The sequence below is a fragment of the Schistosoma haematobium genome, chromosome ZW, assembly GCF_000699445.3.
Source record: "Schistosoma haematobium chromosome ZW, whole genome shotgun sequence".
Taxonomy (NCBI): Eukaryota; Metazoa; Platyhelminthes; class Trematoda; order Strigeidida; family Schistosomatidae; genus Schistosoma; species Schistosoma haematobium.
This window is the reverse complement of record NC_067195.1, coordinates 79,045,618-79,067,072: the sequence shown is the minus strand read 5'-3', so window position 1 is coordinate 79,067,072 and position 21,455 is coordinate 79,045,618. Positions and strand designations below refer to the sequence as shown.

The 21,455-nt window shown below is 34.4% G+C and overlaps 1 protein-coding gene across 1 annotated transcript in view; it reads right to left on the bottom strand.

Moving 5' to 3' along the window:
* Window positions 1-560: 560 nt before the first annotated feature.
* MS3_00004469 (uncharacterized protein) overlaps window positions 561-21,455 on the bottom strand; it is a 34,964-nt gene continuing 14,069 nt past the window's right edge. Inside the window, exons 6-14 of the mRNA XM_051212392.1 lie at window positions 19,375-19,432; window positions 17,755-17,878; window positions 17,172-17,402; window positions 15,284-15,397; window positions 12,800-13,192; window positions 9,560-10,440; window positions 6,736-7,027; window positions 2,956-3,133; window positions 561-1,159 (exon numbers count right to left, since the gene is read on the bottom strand). Of these exons, the coding sequence (XP_051072575.1) occupies window positions 648-1,159; window positions 2,956-3,133; window positions 6,736-7,027; window positions 9,560-10,440; window positions 12,800-13,192; window positions 15,284-15,397; window positions 17,172-17,402; window positions 17,755-17,878; window positions 19,375-19,432 (2,783 nt within the window). The 3' untranslated portion in view covers window positions 561-647. The remainder of the gene's footprint in view (window positions 1,160-2,955; window positions 3,134-6,735; window positions 7,028-9,559; window positions 10,441-12,799; window positions 13,193-15,283; window positions 15,398-17,171; window positions 17,403-17,754; window positions 17,879-19,374; window positions 19,433-21,455) is intronic.

The following is a 21,455-nucleotide window of genomic DNA, read 5'->3' as shown; positions in this document are numbered from 1 at the left end:
CTTCCATGATATGTGGATCATACTGTTATTTCGTCTACTTACGAAATATCTGTTGTGTCTTGTTATTTGGGTTCAGCACGGACTTAGGCCGTATATCGTATATGGTGCCACGGATTTAGAAAGGAAAGTGATAGGTTCTCTTCGGGACTGACGACAGTCAATTGTACTCAACACATCAAACCTCGACAGCTATGGTAGGAAGAAGATGGGATTGAAGGTAATGTGATAGTTGTGGTAGAACAAGCAACTCAAACGAAATTGTTACAAAAGTTGTTACTATAGTAACAAAATATGTAGCAATTTGGCGAACTAAAAAATATGACAACCAATCAGTCATGCGGAAAAGCGAATTGATAGGTGTGTGAGCGGTTATCATTCCAGAAGAGATCTTAGCCCTTCTAATAAAATCAGCACTATCACAAATTAAACCGATATCTAGCTTCCCAAAGTTCACCTCACGATAGCTATAAGAGATTGAAGGTTTTCGACTACTAGACGACAGATATAAGTTGGAAATGGATTACTTTAACCGGACCTTCAAATAACACAAAAAAAGACTATTTTATTCATAAATTTTATTATTTTTTATTAGGAAGAAAGTAAATATTGTACATAAGTCAACGTTCTTTCTTTCCATCAATTCATTATTAAGTTCTGTTTAAATCTTTTACCAATAAAATTGTCTGTTTCAGTCGATTCAATTCATTTGAAACATTCAATTGTGAATTTGATTTGATTAATAAGTTAGAGATCAGACTATTCGACAAACGATTTGATAATTGATCAAGTAAATTGATAGTTAATTGTTTATTATATTGTATAGATTGATTAGTTTTTAATGAAGAGATAATATCATCATCACTATTTACAGTATCACAGTCATTATTGTTATTGTTATCATTATTACAAATCTGGTTAGTGTTTTTATTTGAATATAAAGAAATGACTGAGGATAAACACGAGACTAAATCACATAATGAATGGCAAAGGATGTAAAATTCAGTATTTCGATGATATAGTTTGTCGCTGGTATCATGAGAGAGATGATTGGTGGATTGAAAAGGATCTAATAATTGACTATATGGGATTTCCAATGACATACACCATAAATTGAATAGATCTGATGTTAATGTTAAGAGATCGAATGAACCACAAAGTTCTAAGGGAATAAATAAAAAAGGACATAAATGAATAATACTAGATACTGAGGTTTATATTCTTTCAATCGTGAACTTTCTAATTAGTTCGGCTCTTACAATTTTCAGTCAGTTACAATGTAGAACCTGCACGTATGTACATCGGTTAAAGTTGCCACATACCATTAGTACAAAGAGATGAAGTTATCCGGCCAAATCCCAGAATAACAGAGATAGTAACAGTATCAGTGGTAATAAGAAAGATTAGGCATTGAAGATATACGACTCGAAAAGAAAATATAAATTAACAAAATAAAAACAAAAAAAGTTGAGGAATTTAAGATCTCAGAATGGATGAGCCTAGGCTATTGCAGACGATTTTGAGTCATATTATTCAAGATCCCTAACCAGGTAGCCTACACCTATTAACATGACAAAGTCTAATTGTCAGTGACCTCATGGAATGATGCCATGTTTTGGTGTGGTCGAACACGGCTTCCTCGAGTCCTGCTTCTGCCCCAGAAAACAGCCCGTCGAGGTTGGCATTGGCTGGACACATGTAGCACGTCCAAACCATCGATTCCCAACCATTACCTAGTACTCTATTCCTAATCTATGCACGAATAATGCTTTGTAGACACTTATGATCGAATATCAGTAACCTCTGAATATCCTCTATTCTTAATGACCATATTTCTCATCCATGAAGTCGGAACGGACCACCTACTGTGCAGTAAACTCATCCTTTGGTTGGAAAACGGCTACCTCGTCTACGCCACAAGTGATGCAAGTTGGCTAAAACCAATAGAGCCTTCTGAATCTGTGCCGAGATTTTGTCAGGCACCAGATCATCAGTACTGATGAGAATTCCGAGATAAGTAAAGTGGCCGATGAGTTCAACTACTTCACTCCCTATCACTAATTGAGACAATGACCCGAGCCAATCCTGAAGTAACATTTTACATTTGGAGGGAGAGAACAACATCTGAAAAATGTTTGAGGTGGTCAGAAGACTGCACTTTGTCAGCGTCTTCATCAAAAAGAACTATATCATCTGCGTATTCTAAGTCAAAAAGTGAATCTCCTGGTAGAAGATCAATCCGTGAAAAGTCATGATGAAAGTGTTATCTCTTAAATGATGTCTCCAACTCTTACCCCATAATATATATTCTGGATAAGGTAACATGAGGCTTTTGGATTTCAAACAGACAAAAATATGATTCGAGAAGAAAATGAAAATATGAAACCATAGAATAAATATTAGAAGATATTTGTAAAACTCAAGATCTAAAGGAAGGAGAAGGCTAAATGTATTTGTGTCGTTGGGACCGATTCTCAGCTATATCACTCAGTGTCTTTGCATTTTGTGAGAAAACCTTACTCCCAACTTACTCCTGAGATTCAAAACAACAATTATTAATACTATTATGTGTAAGTTTATCTACTAGATAATCAACAATAAAGAAATGGTAATATCAGTGTGACTTGATAATCCAGTGCAAATCGGTGAGTCAACTCCGCTAACAAAACCGAAATAGTTCAACTTAATAGTGGAAAGCCAAGTGTGGTTTAATCGGATTAAACTTGCTTTTCTCTTGTCTTTGGAGATATTAAAGTTACTTCATCAATATTTCAAATAAAAAGCAAATGTAGTGTTCCTTAACTCGTAATAGAAGTTCGGGATGCAAAGTGTAAAAATTTGATTCATTTTAAAAGGTTCTAAACCATTAATATGGATAGTTAAACTGTTTTAATATAGTTAGCACAAGTTATAAATAGTTACTTCCAATAATAACAAAAAAGCATTTAACAAACTCACTACTCCAATCCAATAAGTAGAATAATCTTGAAGGCGTATTATCATTTGTCTCTTGACTGTCACTAATTAAGTTCGGTACAGGATAAACTAATACACCAGCTTTGAGTAATTTATACAATAGAAAGTATAATCGTTCCCAACATTTCCACTGTCTTGATTTGACAATTTTCCTAAGAAACTTGATAAGGAAAAATAAATAAGCAAACCTCACTTTTATTTGGCAATAGATGTGCACTATAACGATAAGCAGTGAATATTCAGCCTTCTGTAAACGATAATTTACTGCCCATCGAAACTTGTTGAATAAAGAAATTACATGCATATAACCTGCTTAATGTTACCATCTTAGACACTGTGTTGTCATTAATGATCATATAACGATGACAAATTTTAACATAACTCATCCATATGCTATTTGAACTGATTCATGATTTAGTCTTTCTGATACTTCGTCAATATTTCTTGTTTCAAATAGGACTTACGTCGATAACTGCAATTAAGTGAAGTAAAGGCAATGCTCTTTCCAAGAGGTCTGAAGGTCCTATGTACGCACTCATGTGGAGTTGCAAACTATGGTAAAACAACTGTTGAGTTTTCCCTAGATTTCAACGATCGTTTAGCTGAAATCTATACATGTGGTAAACTGTAATTGACAAATATAGTTATAGTGACCCAGTAGTTTTGGTAAACAACGAATGATATGGCCTGAAGGTTGGTGGATATCAGTGCTCATTTTCAATAAACATATAACAATTCAACGAAATCATAGGTGACATCAACACACAAAATTTAGACCGATGTGGGTTTGAGGATCGAATGTTAAAAAAATTTGCTACCTGTGGGATAATCAAAACCGAGCATGAAGGGAAAACCCGTTACAACAACTATCATCTTCAGATTAAAACATAAGCTGCAATTAGAATGAGGCACCATTTAGTCTTCCGAAACGTCATTTTGATATTCCTGATGTTATTAACGATATTAAGTGGGTCAAAATCTGTAGTCTGTAAAGTACATTCCCCAGTAAAAATCATATATTAGTTTTGACCAAGTTATACCTTTTCTCCATTCAACAGTGAAGTTTTGTAGAAGTTCGATTGGATTATGTGTATCATCAATTCACCCAAAAGTTCATCGGACTTTACAGGTATTTTATTAAAGTAAACTACTGGGGTTAAATTAATTCAAGCACAATTTTGATGAATTCGAAGCTTTTTAATGAATTGAAATAACAATGCGGCGCTAACGTGAAAAACAATAATCTGAATAGCTTTTATAACCGTTCATTTTACCTTGTAGTAAGTATTGTGAAATTTTGAATTCAGAACATTCTATTTAATTGTTTCTCTCTATATGGTGGTATTTCAAGGCAACACAGTCATTAAAATAAAACATTTTATCCAATCAGTCACATAAATTATCAAACACATACAAGATGCTTAAGCAATACCATGGATTGATTGGGGTTAGACATTAACACTGTTAGATGCCGGCTGAGAGGTCAAGAGATCAAGGGTTAGCGCACCAGACCGAAGGTCCTAAGTTTGTGCTTCACGCGCGCGATCGTAGATGCGCGCTGCTGAGAAATCCTATACTAAGACGGAACGGGCGTCTAGTGTTTCCAGGTTTTCAATGGTAGCATAACATTGATCGATTCAGGATTTTGATGAAATACATTATATGTATGTACGAGAGAATGTAAGTCATACCATAAAGCTGAACAACAACTAAGATTTAGGCCGATAATATCAAGTTTGATAATAGGCCAGAATCTATATACTTCTCATTGGCTATATCTTCAATTAAACACGAATAGTAATTGTTGAACTACTTTTCACAAACAATGACTGTATCATTAGCCTAAGGGTTAAAAACACTTATCATCATATTTATAAATGAAAATCCGATGATTTCAATCCGTAGCTGATTTAATAATTGCTAAAAAAATTCCATTATCATGTACCAACAATATCCCTCATTAATCATTCAAATTCATTGTGAATAGAATAGACATTTTGCTCATAACTATATCATTTCAACTAACAGTGAAATATACAAAGGTCAACCAAACAGTTCAGGTCAGTAGTGGTGGGTATATATGAATGAATAAATAAAGAAATAAAATCAGCTCTTCTATTGTTTCTGACCCAGCTTGGATGGATGACCTGTGGTGTTAGGTTATTTTCCCGTTCAAGAGGCTTTTTTCATGTTCTATAATATATTGGAAAAACAAATAACTTTGTCTTTCAGCATATATGCATCCTATGCGGATTGCCCTTGATATTGACATTAAGTAACAAGCACTTTAAGCAGAGATGGGTGGTGGCTAGTAGTAAATTCTGGCATGCACATTCCAGTCCTAAACATCAATAGGAAGATACAAACAACTAATAGATATAAATTAAAATCCACCCCCAATGAACAAGCCAGTGAGTCTGGGCTCAGCAACTAAGTGTATAATGCGATGGCGTTTGAAGTGAACGGTACTTAGTTGGAGTTCTGGAGTGCACATCAACCCTGTGATGCAGTTACATCCAGCTAACGAGTCCCGAAAAGGACGAAGCGCACGTCCTAGGTTACATTGCTAGCCACCATCCAACTTCCATTGAATCTTGATTCATTTAAAATGAAATGTATCAAACTATAGAATCATAATAACCATATCCAAATGATATTTTGATTTTTTTTCTAAAAATAATCAATAGCTGAAAGACCAAAAAAATACTGAGAATCTGTTTCATTCTGGTGTGCTGAAACGCGTTTATAGTGGGCATTCGTCACAATTATATGGATGATCGGACCTTTAAGACTTTTCAGTAATCAAGATATATTTGAACTAATCAGTTTAATGATCTAAAGGTTTGTATGCGGCTTCTTTTAACTTTCGCCACAAAGTATGAGATTTAATTCAAGAGCGAACTACTGCTTCATTCAGTGGTTGAATCCACAGGTCACAGCCTTCCCGTAGTGCTTATGGAAATTTAAGTTAGTATGCAATATTTAATTAAAGGGTGATAAATCTGCTAATTGAACGATCGATCTAATTTCTTAGGCGCTTCGAATAACGGCAGAGTGTATATGTATGGCAACTTGAACACAAGACAAAAATTGCGAGGTTCAACAAAGAGCTGTACTCTAAGGTTAATTGTGTATATTTGACGTGACTTTGGCCATCCAGAAGTTTCTAAAGGCATACTAAACATAAAAGCACAAAAGTAGTTATTCAGTTAAAAACTTAACACGCGATCTGTCGTCCCAATAGATGTTTTGTAGAAACCCATATTTAATCCCGATTGGATAACATGTTTGCAAGGATTTTCTGAGTCCCTATTGATTTTTTCGAAGTGTTTTACAATTCCCCAACAAAGGAGATTGTTGAATTTCAAAGTTTACACCAGAAAATGATCTTAGCTAGACCGACAATAAAAACCATAGAGCACTGGGCAGATGTTTCGTCCTAGAACGAGACCCATCAGGAGGAGGTAGCTGGCCAAGAGAAGCTATAGTTCAATGGTTTGACTAACTCGATATTTAACAAACTGTTTCACAAGTTTGGACAGAACAGTTGACTAATTCGCTTTCAGCAGTCAAAAGTAGATGGTGCCTTGAATCTACTGTGCACAGTTCAGACTATTGGTTGTCTACAGTCACTACTTTTCTTTGCGAATAATTTGAAATGACGGATCTAATTCATTAAGAGCTATTTTACACAGTCTAGTTATTATGCAAAAGGAATAAAGGTATTCGTTAACTAACCAATAAATATAATTATAAACTAACCAATTGAATAGCAATTAACAAATGACCAGAACTAATTTTTGATAAGTGATCCAGTAACTGACCATTAGATTTCAATGACTTATTTATGATTGACTTCAATACTTCACTGCATAATGTATTAGAAACAGTGGCTAGCTCAAAAATGAAATATAGTAAACGTGGTGATATCACCATTCGACTTTTTACATGATTTTCTCGAACCACTGTATTTGAAGATAAGAGTGAATTGAAATCTTCTGTTTGTTCTGTTAATGATGGAACAACGGAAATAGCTTTGAATTGTATGCGAGTACTGCAAAAACAACAATAACAACAAGAGAAAAATAAAGAATAATCTAATAAACTATTAAACAGTAACTTTCTAGAAAGAAATACTATTAAAAACTCATAGGCAATATAGAACCTGGAATATATATATTCATCGGTTCAAGTTGTCATACCTCATTAAATCATTGACATACCAGAGTATTAGAAGTGGCAATAGTATCACGAGTATAGCAGTAGTATTAGAAAAGATCAGACAGACAAAATATGATTCGAGAAGAAAATGAAAATATGAAACCATAGAATAAATATTAGAAGATATTTGTAAAACTCAAGATCTAAAGGAAGGAGAAGGCTAAATGTATTTGTGTCGTTGGGACCGATTCTCAGCTATATCACTCAGTGTCTTTGCATTTTGTGAGAAAACCTTACTCCCAACTTACTCCTGAGATTCAAAACAACAATTACTAATACTATTATGTGTAAGTTTATCTACTAGATAATCAACAATAAAGAAATGGTAATATCAGTGTGACTTGATAATTCAGTGCAAATCGGTGCGTCAACTCCGCTAACAAAACCGAAATAGTTCAACTTAATAGTGGAAAGCCAAGTGTGGTTTAATCAGGTCACCGTTTGACAAAAACTCTTTTATTAACCAACCATGGACTGTCGTGAGAATCGGCTATTTTTAAGTGGCATTCGCCAAATATTCTCTCCTCCTTTTATATCACTGAATCATAGATATGCTTGTAACATTATTACTTTCATTGTCCAAGTTTCAGGATTGATATTGTATTTTCATATGAGTAGATTTGAAAGTCATATAAGGTCAAAAAAGACATGAAATCAATTCATTTCGTCATTGATTATTAGTATGGACCTTTTTGGTAAATCAAAATTAACTGGTTGGTGTCCTTAGCATACACTCTATACTTGAAGACTTTCGGTGGTATATATTTTGCAATAACATACTTTCCTAGAACTCTGTAATATATATACAATCCTAAGAGGTAACACTAACACTAGTCTTCATGTATATCCAGCTGGTAATTTATTTATTTATTTGAACACATTGTAGTGGCTGTGCTTCGTTAACCAACCAATCACCCTCGTAGCCGCGTTTGAAATCAGAAGGCAAAGAGAAGCAGCGACTAGTTATATTAGCAGATAACTCAGACCACAAAGCAGTGAGGCGAATGAGTGAGTCATGAATCATCTAATCAATTGAGCAGCTAATAATAAAGCTAGCAGAATGAATATATGCGTAGGCGGTAAGCAACGTTCAAGCATACATATTTCATACAAGCACAACAATAATAAAGGCACAATAAGTTGTTATGGTATGGATGGCCCTGTCCGCTAAATAAGTTTACAAAAGGGCTTAACTGAGTTAAATGAGAACAAACTCAATTGCACGTGAGTTGCTATAACATAAGCATTGGTATAAAGGGGCACCAAATACATATCCCCTCATAATAATAATAAGGCCAGCAGTAGTTATCATTTATTTATGTGAGGTCTGTGATACTGCCCAGGTGTGGGGGTCCACACTCGGAGCCTTTGACCTAAGGGTCTAGCCAACAAGGAAATGGAATTACACTAGTAGATTCAATCCCTTGGTAGCCGGTGACCAACAATAAGTTCATACTCTGTTTGTTCCCTCAGGATTCTGGAGCCCATGTGCACCATTGGTTCAGACCCTCCGTGTCCACCAACCTGATTAAAGCACCGGACATTCGCTTTTTGTTCTCTCAGTTCCGTAAACGACATCCCTGGAAGTGGCTGTATACGCATGGCCATATGAGAGCATTTCATGAGGAAGAGTGAACTCTCCCCAGCCTCAGCTGTACCAGAGTATTTGGATGCCTTAAATAGGATGAAACATCTCTCTTGAATTTCAGTCAATCCCTATCCAAACCTATTAATTAACTTGTATATTTAAGCAACATTGAGACATCCTTTAATTAAAGACAAAAAAGGTTATATTACCAAAAAAAATTACAGACTGGTCAAATTAGTTTGTTTTACATCAACCACAAAAAAGTATTACAATTATCAGTTTAGGGGCTGTGGAGATTGTTAATTTTCTGATTGAGATCATGAACCGATTGATGTTAGACCACCATTGAAAACCTGGAAGCACCCCTAAACTGATAACTACCATGTGCTCACTAGTGACTAGCTTCGTGAGAAAATTCTCGGAGTTCTGGTGAGAAGCCGTGATCAGTGGAGCTAATCCGTGTCGGGTAGAAACAGGTGTCTACCTCAGTACAATAGAAGGTGATCGCGCAACTTTTTGGATTGGTTGAGGCTAGACATTAACACCATTGGACGCCGGTTCAGTGGTCCAGTAGGTTAGGCATTCGTGCGCGAGACTGAAGGCCCTAGGTTCAAATCCCGCGAGCGGGATCGCAGATGCGCTCTGCCGAGGAGCCCCACAGTGGGACGAAACGGTCGTCCAGTGCTCCCAGGTTTTCAATGCTAGTCCAACATCAATCGGTTCATGACCTCAATCAAAAAGTATTACAATCCATAGATTTTCTTTAAAATTACTTACTTTTCACAAAACAAATCAATATCCATTAAATATTTCAATGAATTCATTTGCATTTCATTTATTTCAATGGATAAATCTAAAATTTTATCTTTCAATTGTTGAATCTCTTTCAAATATTCATTAATATTATCATTATTATCTTCTTTATTAATATTATCTAATTGATTAATAACTTCACTTGGAGATCCTCTGGAATTACTGTCAGTCTCCAGTCCAGATAAAAGAGGAGGAGGGTTAGGCATGAGATTAGTTTTTAATGATTCAATTGATGAAATAAATATAATATTAAACAAATATAAACATCTTTGTTTATACCAATTATATATATTCATTGAATTTTGAATCGTTTGTTTTAATTTATAAATTAGTAAAAGATTATTTTTAATTTGTTTTAATTGTTCTAATTGTTTTAATTGTTTATTATCTTGATAAAAACAACAATAATGAATTAATTCAAATAGTATAACGTCCATTTCATTTGAAATAAGATAGTGACAAATTGTATTATTATTATTATTATTATTATTATTATTATTATCATTATTATTATTATTAATGTTCACTTGATTTAAAAATAGAATATTGAACAATTGAATAATTTGTTCCATTAATTCATTTAAATTAATTTTATTTAAAAGTTGAATAATAGATGTATCTTTTGTAAGTAAAAATAATATATGAATAAATAATCGAATATGTATATGTTGAATAGAAGTATGCTGTTTATCAATTATATTAGTAGTAGTAGTAGTAGTATTGATAGTAGTATGAGTTGTAGACGTTAAATGATCAATATGAGATGATGATTTATTCATGACATTGTTTTCGACAAGCGTTAAGAAATATTTCATAATGTTGTTTATTTGAATGAAACAATTTGGCTGTAAAAGAAAATGTAATAATAATAATAATAAAGGCATAAACTGATTAAAAGATAATATCTACTGTAAACTAGTAGAATATTTCAACTTGTTAAAGTAGAAGTGAATACTGATGTCATGTTTCTTGAATAATAGTAAACCCTAATTGAGTGATGTCAAGAGGATATTTGTTCTAAGACTAAGTTTTGTCCCAACTGTCATATCTGAACGAAGAATAAATCGACGGTAACTGCTGGGAACTATTTATGGACTGTTATAATATATATACATATATATCCTTATTATATAACTGTTAAGTAACTAGATTATATATATATATATATATATATATATATATATATATATATATATGTTTTAGAACTATCGCTAGCATCCGCTGGGATCACCGGACAAGTAATAGTGAGGTTAGATGTAGGGTTTTAGGGAATGATGGTAAATCAGTTGATGAGGTTGTAAATCTTCATCGACTAAGATGGTTGGGGCAGGAGTTACATATGCCTGAACACCGATTACCACGATGCGCAATACTGTCTAGTGTTGGGGACGGTTGTAAGAAAATTAGGAGTGGCCAAACCAAAACGTAGCATCAGTGCTTGAAGTCACTAACTTCAAGTCTGAGCCATGTTGGTAGATGCAGACTACTTGGTTGGGGTCTGCGTGACTATCGTAACCAATGGTTGGAGACTCTTGGTGACAAGGCTCGGGATCGATCACAATGGCTTAGGTGTATGCACTCTCTGTCTTCCCTTAAACTATGAGATTAAAATTGCTTTATACCTTTCTTTCTACGAACTAATTCTCTCTCTTTGTATAATATCCTTATACACAATATTTCTTTTAAACATTACTATCACTGAAGTGACTACTTTAATGAATTTCGTGTTCATCTTCTTGTGCTAATGAAGTGTGGCAATTCGGACCGATGCATATATATATATATATATATCGTAAGCTTTTATTTGATCTACCGACTATTATTGTACGATTTATCATTCTTAAGATATTTCCAATTTATTAGTTAGAGTCTCTTACTATCACAGACACTTTTTGGCTTGATCTTGTACAATTGTTATTTCCTATTTTGAGGTGTGATGAGGTTTGGTTTGCTTGTATATAAACCAAGTATGTCCGAAAAATATGATCTGTGTAGTGGAAGCAGATATTACTATTCTGGACTCAACAGGCAGGGCGAGACGAGAAGGACCAATAACGGCTCTACCGATCAACACGTCATTGATTTGGAACAGTGTTAGGATTGTATAAGTCGTGTTCTGATCGGTGATCGTATCACGTGATAATAAATAAACCAAAAGTCATAGCATCAATGAGTACAATCTTAATAGTTTAGCCATTAAATATAACACTCATTTCCTTTACAACAATCACACGGTATTTCTACATCACCCATAGTAAATGCATCCCAAAGAAGACTATCGTAACCTACAACTAGTCGAATACCAAGTTGATAAAGAAAAACATGTAGAACCAAGTTATCTATTCATTTGAAGGTACTCGTTAAAAGGATTTAGCTAATAAATATGACTTGAAGCTACTTAAACATACAATATAATTACATTAGGCGAATCATCAAATAGAGTATGGAAATATAAATAAAAAAGACTGCATTACAAAAACTTTAGATATCAGAATATTGATAGATACAAATGATTTGGCTAATGTAGACCGTAAGTGAAGCATTCAGCAAAAGAATCGATGGTGATGAAGGTGAACTCTGTTTGTAGACAAGATGATTTTGAGTATTATTAGAGGTAAGAAAGCAATTGTCACTCTCCCACTGCCTATACAGTAAAGGGATACTTCTTTATAACGTACCTAAAAAGTAGACTGAGTTAGGTAGCGGCGATATTGAGAACTAAGGACCATGACTGTAGGGTCAAAAGGATAACTTCTTGAGACCGGACACACGCTGCATTTTTATTAGTAGTCTCAGGTGTATTAGCTCCGCACTTCAAAAAGCTTTGGCGCCGGTAACGGAATTCCGTGGGTAAGGTGAGGTGTGACATTTAAAGGTCAATTTTTTACAAATCCCTCCTCTTCTGTTTTGAGGAGGTAGCACTGATGTAGACGCTAGTTATCTGAGGAAAAAAGCCTTACAGCCATCCCACTACTGTATACTCGACAGTACAACTTTGTCCTCGGACCGCTTTTAATATTGCCACTCTTCAACCAACCATCCGGGTATGATGTAACCTAAGGAGATGAATCGTCCGACTGGTATAGCTCTTGATTAGGTCACCCCGATACGTAAGACCGGCCAACACGTCAATTTAGCAGCCAAAATCGAGAAATAAAGGAAAAATGAATAAAACGTACCTACTATAACAGTGGTTTAACATACCTTTTTAAATAGATAAACGATAGTATTCAATAGAGGGTTTTCTGCTAATTTAGAACTTGACCATACTTCTTCAGACATATTAAATTGGTATAGTTTATTATTGTTTAATAAGTTGCTTCTATTCTTTTCCTCTTCATATTGGAAATTTACATTAAATAAATTTCCATTATTTAATTCATCATAAAGATCTTCATGACCAAATATTGAAATGTCTAAATATGATTTACGATTTGACCAATCGATTAAAATTAATTCTTGAAAAATTGTACTATGCACAATTTGTTGTTCAGACAAGTTCGTCGTAAATTTATCATTGTTCTTTTCAGGTAGAAATTTTGTTCCAGTAGAAAAATTAATCGGAACTTGAAATACATACAATAATTGATCAAGAAGCTGTAATGAAATGAACAAAATACATTAGAATAGGTTATGGTTTTAATGAATTATGATTACATGATTCTGGACATGATACAGCGTACAACATCTCGTTCTATTGAATCAGAATTTAAAAGGTTTAGAAATATTTTACATAGGTGGTGTTATTTCTGTTTGTGAACCTTTTAACTTAGTTTCCATTCTATTTAGTTCCTTTCTGTGTACTACGTTACTTACTATTATTAAGTAGTTTATGTCATTATCAAATATTCTCGTTATGCTTGATATTTTATAGGCGTGTGAATGAATCTGCAATATTTAATTCATTTGTTATGATAATTATGTTCTTTTGACACTCTTAATAGCATTTCCTTTCTTCTTCAGGTGTCTTCATTGAATATATACATTTACTAGTGACAATATCCATAGACTGTATGCGTCAATTTCGTTTTGATTTATGCACTGGCATTATTGGAGTGACATAGTTATTGGTTGTTACTTAGTTTATCTTAAATTTTAAGTCATAGTTGAAACGCCACTAAGAACCTAGAAGCCTTGGACACCCATTTGGTTCTAGTATAGGACTCCCCGACAAAGCACACCCACGACTTTCGGTTTCGGGCGCACACATCTAACGTTTAGACCAATCAGCCAGTATCCAACGGTTTACCGTGTGTTTTTGTAAATAGCTATTGACTGTACCATGACACGTGTAAATGCCATACAATTTAAGTGTTGTAAAATATATCGGTTATGTTTTTATCAATTATACCATTTTATAAACAAATGCTTCGTTTTAATTTTTGATTAAGGAAATATCAGACAGATATTTTATCCTAAGACTTAACAATATTCCGCAATTTTATAAAACTTGGAATCGAAAATTTACCGGTTATGAAGTGTATTATATTTTCAAATTCCATCAAATTCACTACAACAATTATCGTCCATTATCGTCTGAACTCTAAATGTTTCATTTTTGTACTAAAATTCCGATGTAAACATGTCCTACCGTAGAAGAATGACTTATTTAGTCATACAGTAATATTAAGTTAAAACTACCATTTTTATAAGTATATTCGGATAGTATCAACAGTTATTATCTCGACTTTTAGCTATTTACCTTAAGTATTGAAAATCTTATCCACTTATTTTGTTACATTTAGTACATCCAAAACTTGAAGTATGATAGCCAGTAGGCTAGGCTCCTGCCGACCTATAACAATTGTATATAACAAGATCGAGAACTTACTTTTTAAGTATTTTTAAGGAACGAAAATGCTAGTTAGTTTTATAATTGTCAAACACCTTTAATTTATGAAAATTTCCAAGAAAATTATGCGGAACTTAATAACAACTTGTATTACGTCAATGAGTCAATAAAAAAACAACAAATAATTCAATTTTTAGAGTGAACGACAAGAGGTGAGCGATATTTTGCTAATGAAATGAACTGTAGTAAAAACTTAATTAATTTATATCTGTTGAAGATGGAATATAAATAACCGACTGTTTTTCTTAAAACCTTAAACATCTGACAGGCAAAAACCAAAATGCTAACGATATACATTACTTATGAGTAGTAAGGCGGTCTGAATGAATATCTGGGCTACCTGTTCCTGCCATCTAAATATTTCAACAAGTTTTGCTTGTTTTAACACATCATTATGTATACTAATCGCATAACCTATTCAGCAGCGTTTATTAAAAGTTCACAACCTTTCGCTATACAAGCTACAAAAAAGGTACAATCATAGACATCGTGCAGGCTGGCATTATGCATTGAAAAGAATGAACATTATTCAGATCACGATTCCTGAACTGCTAACATCTAACTGCAGATCAGTACATGTTTATCGTCAGGAACGATCAAGAAATAAAAAAGGAAACTTTTTGAGATATTTTGTGATGAGAATTCTATATTGTACCGAATATATAATATTGAATAAAACCACTAATAATAATAATAATAATAATAACAATTAATAATAATAGTAGTAATGATAATAATAATAATAACAGCAACAATAATAATAGTACTAGTAATAGCAATGATAATAATAATAGTAATAATAATGATAATAATAGTTAAACGACAAAAATACTAACTTGATGGACTGCAATCAGTGAATGGGGACATTTACGATTGACTGGTAGACGAATTAATTCGACTAAAAATCTCACTGGATTAGTGAATAACAACAATTCACAATCTAGAAGAAACTGGACAGAATTAAGATAAATGAAACTATTAGACAAGACGGATATATATATACTGAAAGTTACAAATTAAACACTGAAAGTTTTTACCAGATAATAGGACAAGATACCTAGCAGCATTTTCCATCGAACTCTGTCTAGGGCAAATCTTCTCAGCCCTTTCCAGTTGCTATTTATCCTTTCGATGTCTGCTTCCAGTTCTCAACAAATTGTATTCTTTGGTTTCCTTCTTCTCCGTTTCCCTTCACGATTACAAGTTAATGATTGTCTCGTGAAGCAGTTTGTTGATTTCCATAATTTATGCCTTATCCAACTCCAACGTCTTTTCTTAAATTCCTCTTCACTCGGAATCTGGTTTGTTCTCTCCCACAGTAGGTTGTTGCTGATAGTACCTGGTCAACGACATTCAGTATCTCGCGTAGACAAATGTTTGTAAATACTAGTACATTTTTGATGATGGCTGTAGTAGTTCTTCAAGTTTCAGCTCCATACAGTAGAACTGTCTTGACGCTAGTATTGAAGATTCTCACTTTGATATTGGTTGATAATTGTTTTGAGTTGCATATGTTGTTCAGCTGTAGGAATGCTGTCCGTGCTTTACCGATTTCTCGCCTTTACGTCTGCATCAGATCCTCCACGTTCATCAATGAAGCTTTTCAGGTACGTGAAACGATCCACCTCTTCCAGAGTTTCGCCACCAAGTGTGATTAGTTTGTTTGGTGTTCTCCGTGTTGTATTTGACAATGTCGATTTTTCCCTTGTGTATATTGAGGCCTACTGTTTATGAGGCATTATGTGGTAGACGTTGGAACCACATTTGTTTTAGGAGGGGCTCATCTAAGTTATATGGCCCTGCTAGTTGCTTCATATGCCTCAACAGCTGCGATGGTCTTTGGTCTACTAACTCTCATGACGTTAACAATTGGTGTAATCTTTTTTCATCGGGGACTGATGTGCGTTGTATAACCACCGCTTTTATTTTGTCATAAGGTTCACTCCTAAAACAAATGTCGTTCCAACGTCTACCACATGATGTCAGACGAATTCTTAGCTTATCCGGAAACTCAGTTACTTTAGACAAGTTAGCAGATATGGCTGATAAAATGATGGAAATCTACCCGGACAATCGTAGTTTAAACTCCATACAAACTGCAGCACCAAGCGATAAAGATAGTACGGCCATGTTCCGACGACAACTAACGGAACTGGCGAACCAACTAGCTGAGTAACGAGCGACTACAGCCACGGTACAAACAAATCGACACAGATCACCGGCCAGGCGAAGATCCTTTGCAAGGCAATGTTCACGATCGCCTAAACAAGCTACTGGAATCTGTTGGAACCATCAAAAATACGGTTCAAAGGCATGGCGTTGCACACGACCGTGCACGTTTACTCCGAACAACAACGAGAGTTCAGGAAAAGGGCCGGCCAGACAGTAATGGTGGCGCCTGTTACTGACCACAACACTAGCCGTCTATTTCACATCCGGGATCGTACTTCTGGCTCGGACTTTTTAGTCGACACAGGAGCAGAAATCAGCATCGTCCCAATTTAACTCTCACAGTTACAAACAGTCAATCTCGTTGAGTCCGGAGTAGATAGAAATCAATGGGAGAAAATAAAATTACATATTTAATAGTCAGTAGGCTAAGTCCCTGCTTGTCCACGCTCAGTGACCAATCATATTTTAGTTTCACTACCACATATTTATGATAAAGTAGTTATATCAAGGCCGTCCGAAGTCATGAAGCATATATGGCTAACAAAGACTTACATCTTTATTGAAAAGATTTAACACTTGTTGATTATTGTCATAATTATCATCACCAGAATTTACATTAGAAACAACCAAACGATTGAATAATTGACGAATACGTGTTCGAAAGTGTACAGTTGAATTAGGCAATGGAGTTGATCGATTAGAATTTTTCAATGATGATTGAAGTGTTGTTAATAGATCACATTTACTTGATATTGACAGATGTTCAAATACAGCACGAAGAAGCTGAAAATTGTTTAAAATAAAGCTTAAATAGAATGGAGAGAAAAACAGATAAACAATAAATACACTATATGTGGGGATCGTTGTTCGAAAAAGGGAGAATATTATCAAAAAACAGGCTTTCATTCGAGGACAACTTTATTTTCTCCTCGAGTATCTTCGTCGGTGTGTTCTGCTAACAAGCTTAACATACAAACATCTAATCAACTGTCCAATGAAATGGAGAAGAGCTGAACAAAGCGGAAGAAAAGTGGTACACCTATTGACTAGGACTACTTGCTATTCATTATCCAGATATATTATGTATATACATACATTAGTTAAAAAAAACCTCGTTTATAATACAGTAACCTACCTTAATATGTTCATTATCTGGTAGTGCAGCTTTACGAACACGATCAAGATGCAGTATAAGTGAATAAGAGAATAGATGATCTTTGGCTAAGACTTTAGCATGCGGAAGTAAACGAGACAATAAGCTATAGTAGAACAATAAACAGTATATTAGACGAAATAAACAAACAACATGACATGCTGTTATTTAGGAGTTTGTCACATGAAGGTAGTTTTTATGTCAGATGGAATACGATTGAAAACCAGGGGGATCAGGAAGCCTTTTCGTTATAGTTTTAACCTTACCAAGAGTCTCCACATATGATCACACCCAAGAGTGAACCTTGAACTTTAAGGTCAGTAAACTAAACATTCAATTTCAGGCAATTTATGATACAGCGAGAACCTTACTAAAATGCTATAAGTTACTACCTCACTTTTGACGCGGTTTCCCCACTACAGTTCAAGAAAACTTTTGAAAGCTTCGAAAACCTTATCTCCAGACCCTTGAAAAATAAAAAAACATTTTATTTTGTCGAACGTTGTATTGTCTCTTCTAGGCAGCCCATAAATCCTGCATGTTTTAAGGATAGACTCCTGCCTCGAGTCATAGCAATCTGCATCACTAAGTCAATTTGCTCCACAAGGGCAAGTTACATCAATCGAACAATACGAGTTCTTTGGAAAAGCATTTTGGAAAATTACTTCAATTAATTGTCAATAACAGGAATATATGCAAGTCAATCAATAAATTTATCTTGATCACATTAGCCGCCAGAATTATCCTTTACAACCATCAACATGAACAAACGAATAGGCTCAATAAAAGTATAGGACACAAGACGCGTGAACTACATAAGGTTTACATCAATTCAAAAGCATTATACTCAACCTCTTGTTCTATAACGGTCTTAACCCAATTTCTAATTTTCTAATTAGATGATATCTTCATATTTTACTTTATGGGAAATTACTCCCTTATCTATAAACCACCTTCATCTTACTGTTATATTAACATAATCCTTTAAGTCAATTAGATAACTCTAGATAATTGAAATTTCTGATCACATTTATGCAGTAATCCCTATCGATTTCTCAATAAATAACTATAATTGAAGGTAGTCGGCAAGAAATCTTTTCAGAATTAGGTTTCACGCTAGTTGCAACTCTTCCAGAAGATGCGCGTGCAGTCTTGAAGAAACTATGGCATTCAAACTCATGTTATCCAGAGTATGCAATATCGAGTCACTTAGACGAGTGGCTAAACTGCAACTTGATCAATGGAATTCAACTAATATTAAGGACTAGACAAACATAACAATGTTCATTACCCAGTGATCAATCGACCTCAAACTATAACATATCTCAAGTAACCTCAAATATAATTGTATGGTTTAGGTAAATGATATCATCCAAAAAGAAGATATAATATTAGTTAAAATCAACTAATCTGTTAATGAAGGGAACTGATGGATCACACTCATCATTTAAGCAAAAAGTGAAAATAGAATGAATAGTAAACCAAAGATATTGTTGAGTAATAAATTACATTACAATTAATATTAAATTATTGAAAGTATACTCTGAAGTTTATTTTACTGTCATCTCTTCTAGGTGAAAAACAAGCATATAAAACACTCACTAATTTATAGCTTCAATATCCTTAACATCAATGGACGTAACACACCAGAATGCATAGTCTGAAAAATATTTATTTGAAAAGAAACGTTTACAGAGTAATTGAGTAAACGAGAATTTAAGATTATACATGCTTTGTAACTCTATAACATCTTCGATAACCTCTCTGATTAACTAATTAGTAAAGTGGGTTTGAATCTCAAACGAGGCATCAGTTTATGGAACTTAAAATATAGTTTTTCATCATAAATCTAAACATTTTGAATACTACATAAAGGTATTTCTGCGTTGTCGTTTTATTCGGCATAAGATGAAAGTAACTGATCTTTTAATTTCATGCAAAAACTCTTAAGTCATCTTAACTCTAATTAGTTTGTCCCTCTCCATACCAAGGCTTTATCCGTTTAATTTCTCGAATTGTGAATAATACAGGCTAATGAGAAGATTCAAGATAGTAATCAGGAGACCAAATAATAGTACGAGTAAAACACGAGTTTGGAATCATACACTTACAAAAAACTCTGGAAATTGTCAAATGCCTGGACCAAATTGTTTATTTATTTATTTTAACACATAGATAATGGTACAAGGAGGCACCAAATACATATGCGCCACACAAATCTCATTCGATATGTGTGAGGGCTGTGATACTGCCCGGGTGCCCAAACCGAAGCAGGTGGTTTTCTTAGGGGGCTACACCCCGAGCCTCCGACCTGAAGGTCTGATCCACAAGGCAGTGGAGCATCGTAAGGAGATGCAGTCCCATGGTATCCGGTGACCGACGATTGGTTCATACGCTATTTGTTCCTGAAGGATACTGGAGCCCATGTGCACCATTGGTTTGGAATCCGGTTAAAGCGCCGGACATTCGCTTTCGCTTTTCGTCCTCTCGTTTTCGTAAACAACACCCCCGCCACGAGAAGGCAGTGAGTAGGACTTCCCTGGCAGAGGCTATATACGCTTGGCCGTGTGAGAGTATTTCGAGAGGGAGAGCGGACCCTCCCCACTCTCGGCCGTACCAGGGCATTTGGGGGCCTGGACCAAATAGACACGTATATTCAAATAAGGATAAGATGGATTTATCAATTACTCAATATTTGAATGCAATTTTATCATGAACAGAAATTTAATAGAAAACCATTCATTCTAGCTTCGGAGTTCTTAAAAGTGTTCCATAATATAAAAAACAGAATCTAATTATATATATATATATATATATATATATATATATATATATATATATATGCTTCGTTGTGAGCATATTAGCCATTGGATCATACGATCTAAATGAATATTCTGAATTTCTAATTGATCGATCGATAAGCAGTAACTAAATTCATGTTTGTCTATACCATAACACCGATCGAATTGTAATGGTCAAATTGCAATATGGCCACTTGTCCAAGTGACTATACATTGTATACACTATGTTAAGATATTAAGTAGTTGGAGGTAGCCGGTAGAGAACTATGAAGTTAGGTACTGTACTAGTTGATACTTGTCAATAAGATGTACCTGTAATCTTGAACGAACTGATAAAACCTGCGAAATTTGCACCTACGTAACCCAAATCTTGAGACGTTACCTTTGAGCTATTCGTGTGATAACTAACCTCTTGTAAAGATGAGATACTCATAAGTGACTAAACACAGGGAAGTGACTGATGTCCTGTTTGTCTAGTTTTCAGTTCCAATCGGTTCCTTCAATATTGTAGGTACGCCTTGCTGACAAGTGCCAACTGTCATGAAAACTAGGTCCCAGGTTTCCTATTAACTAGTTAAAACCACCTAAAATTCTGAATTTCAAATAACGGATGATGTATAGAAATATAAGGTCTACTATTAGATCACCAATAACGTCTTGTCATTTGCATTGGCCTAGTGGTTAAAACACTCAACTTTTCGGTACTACTTTGGAGAGTTCAAACCCCACATTGCCTAATTTTGGCTTAGGTAGACGAGTAATATCAACAACCTCCTCAGAAAAATGTGGTTTAAAGCTGAATACATAAACCTGAACTCCGTAAATCAATTAAACTGTTATTTCATACAGCAAAATAGTATAAAATTAAGTCATTAGGTTACG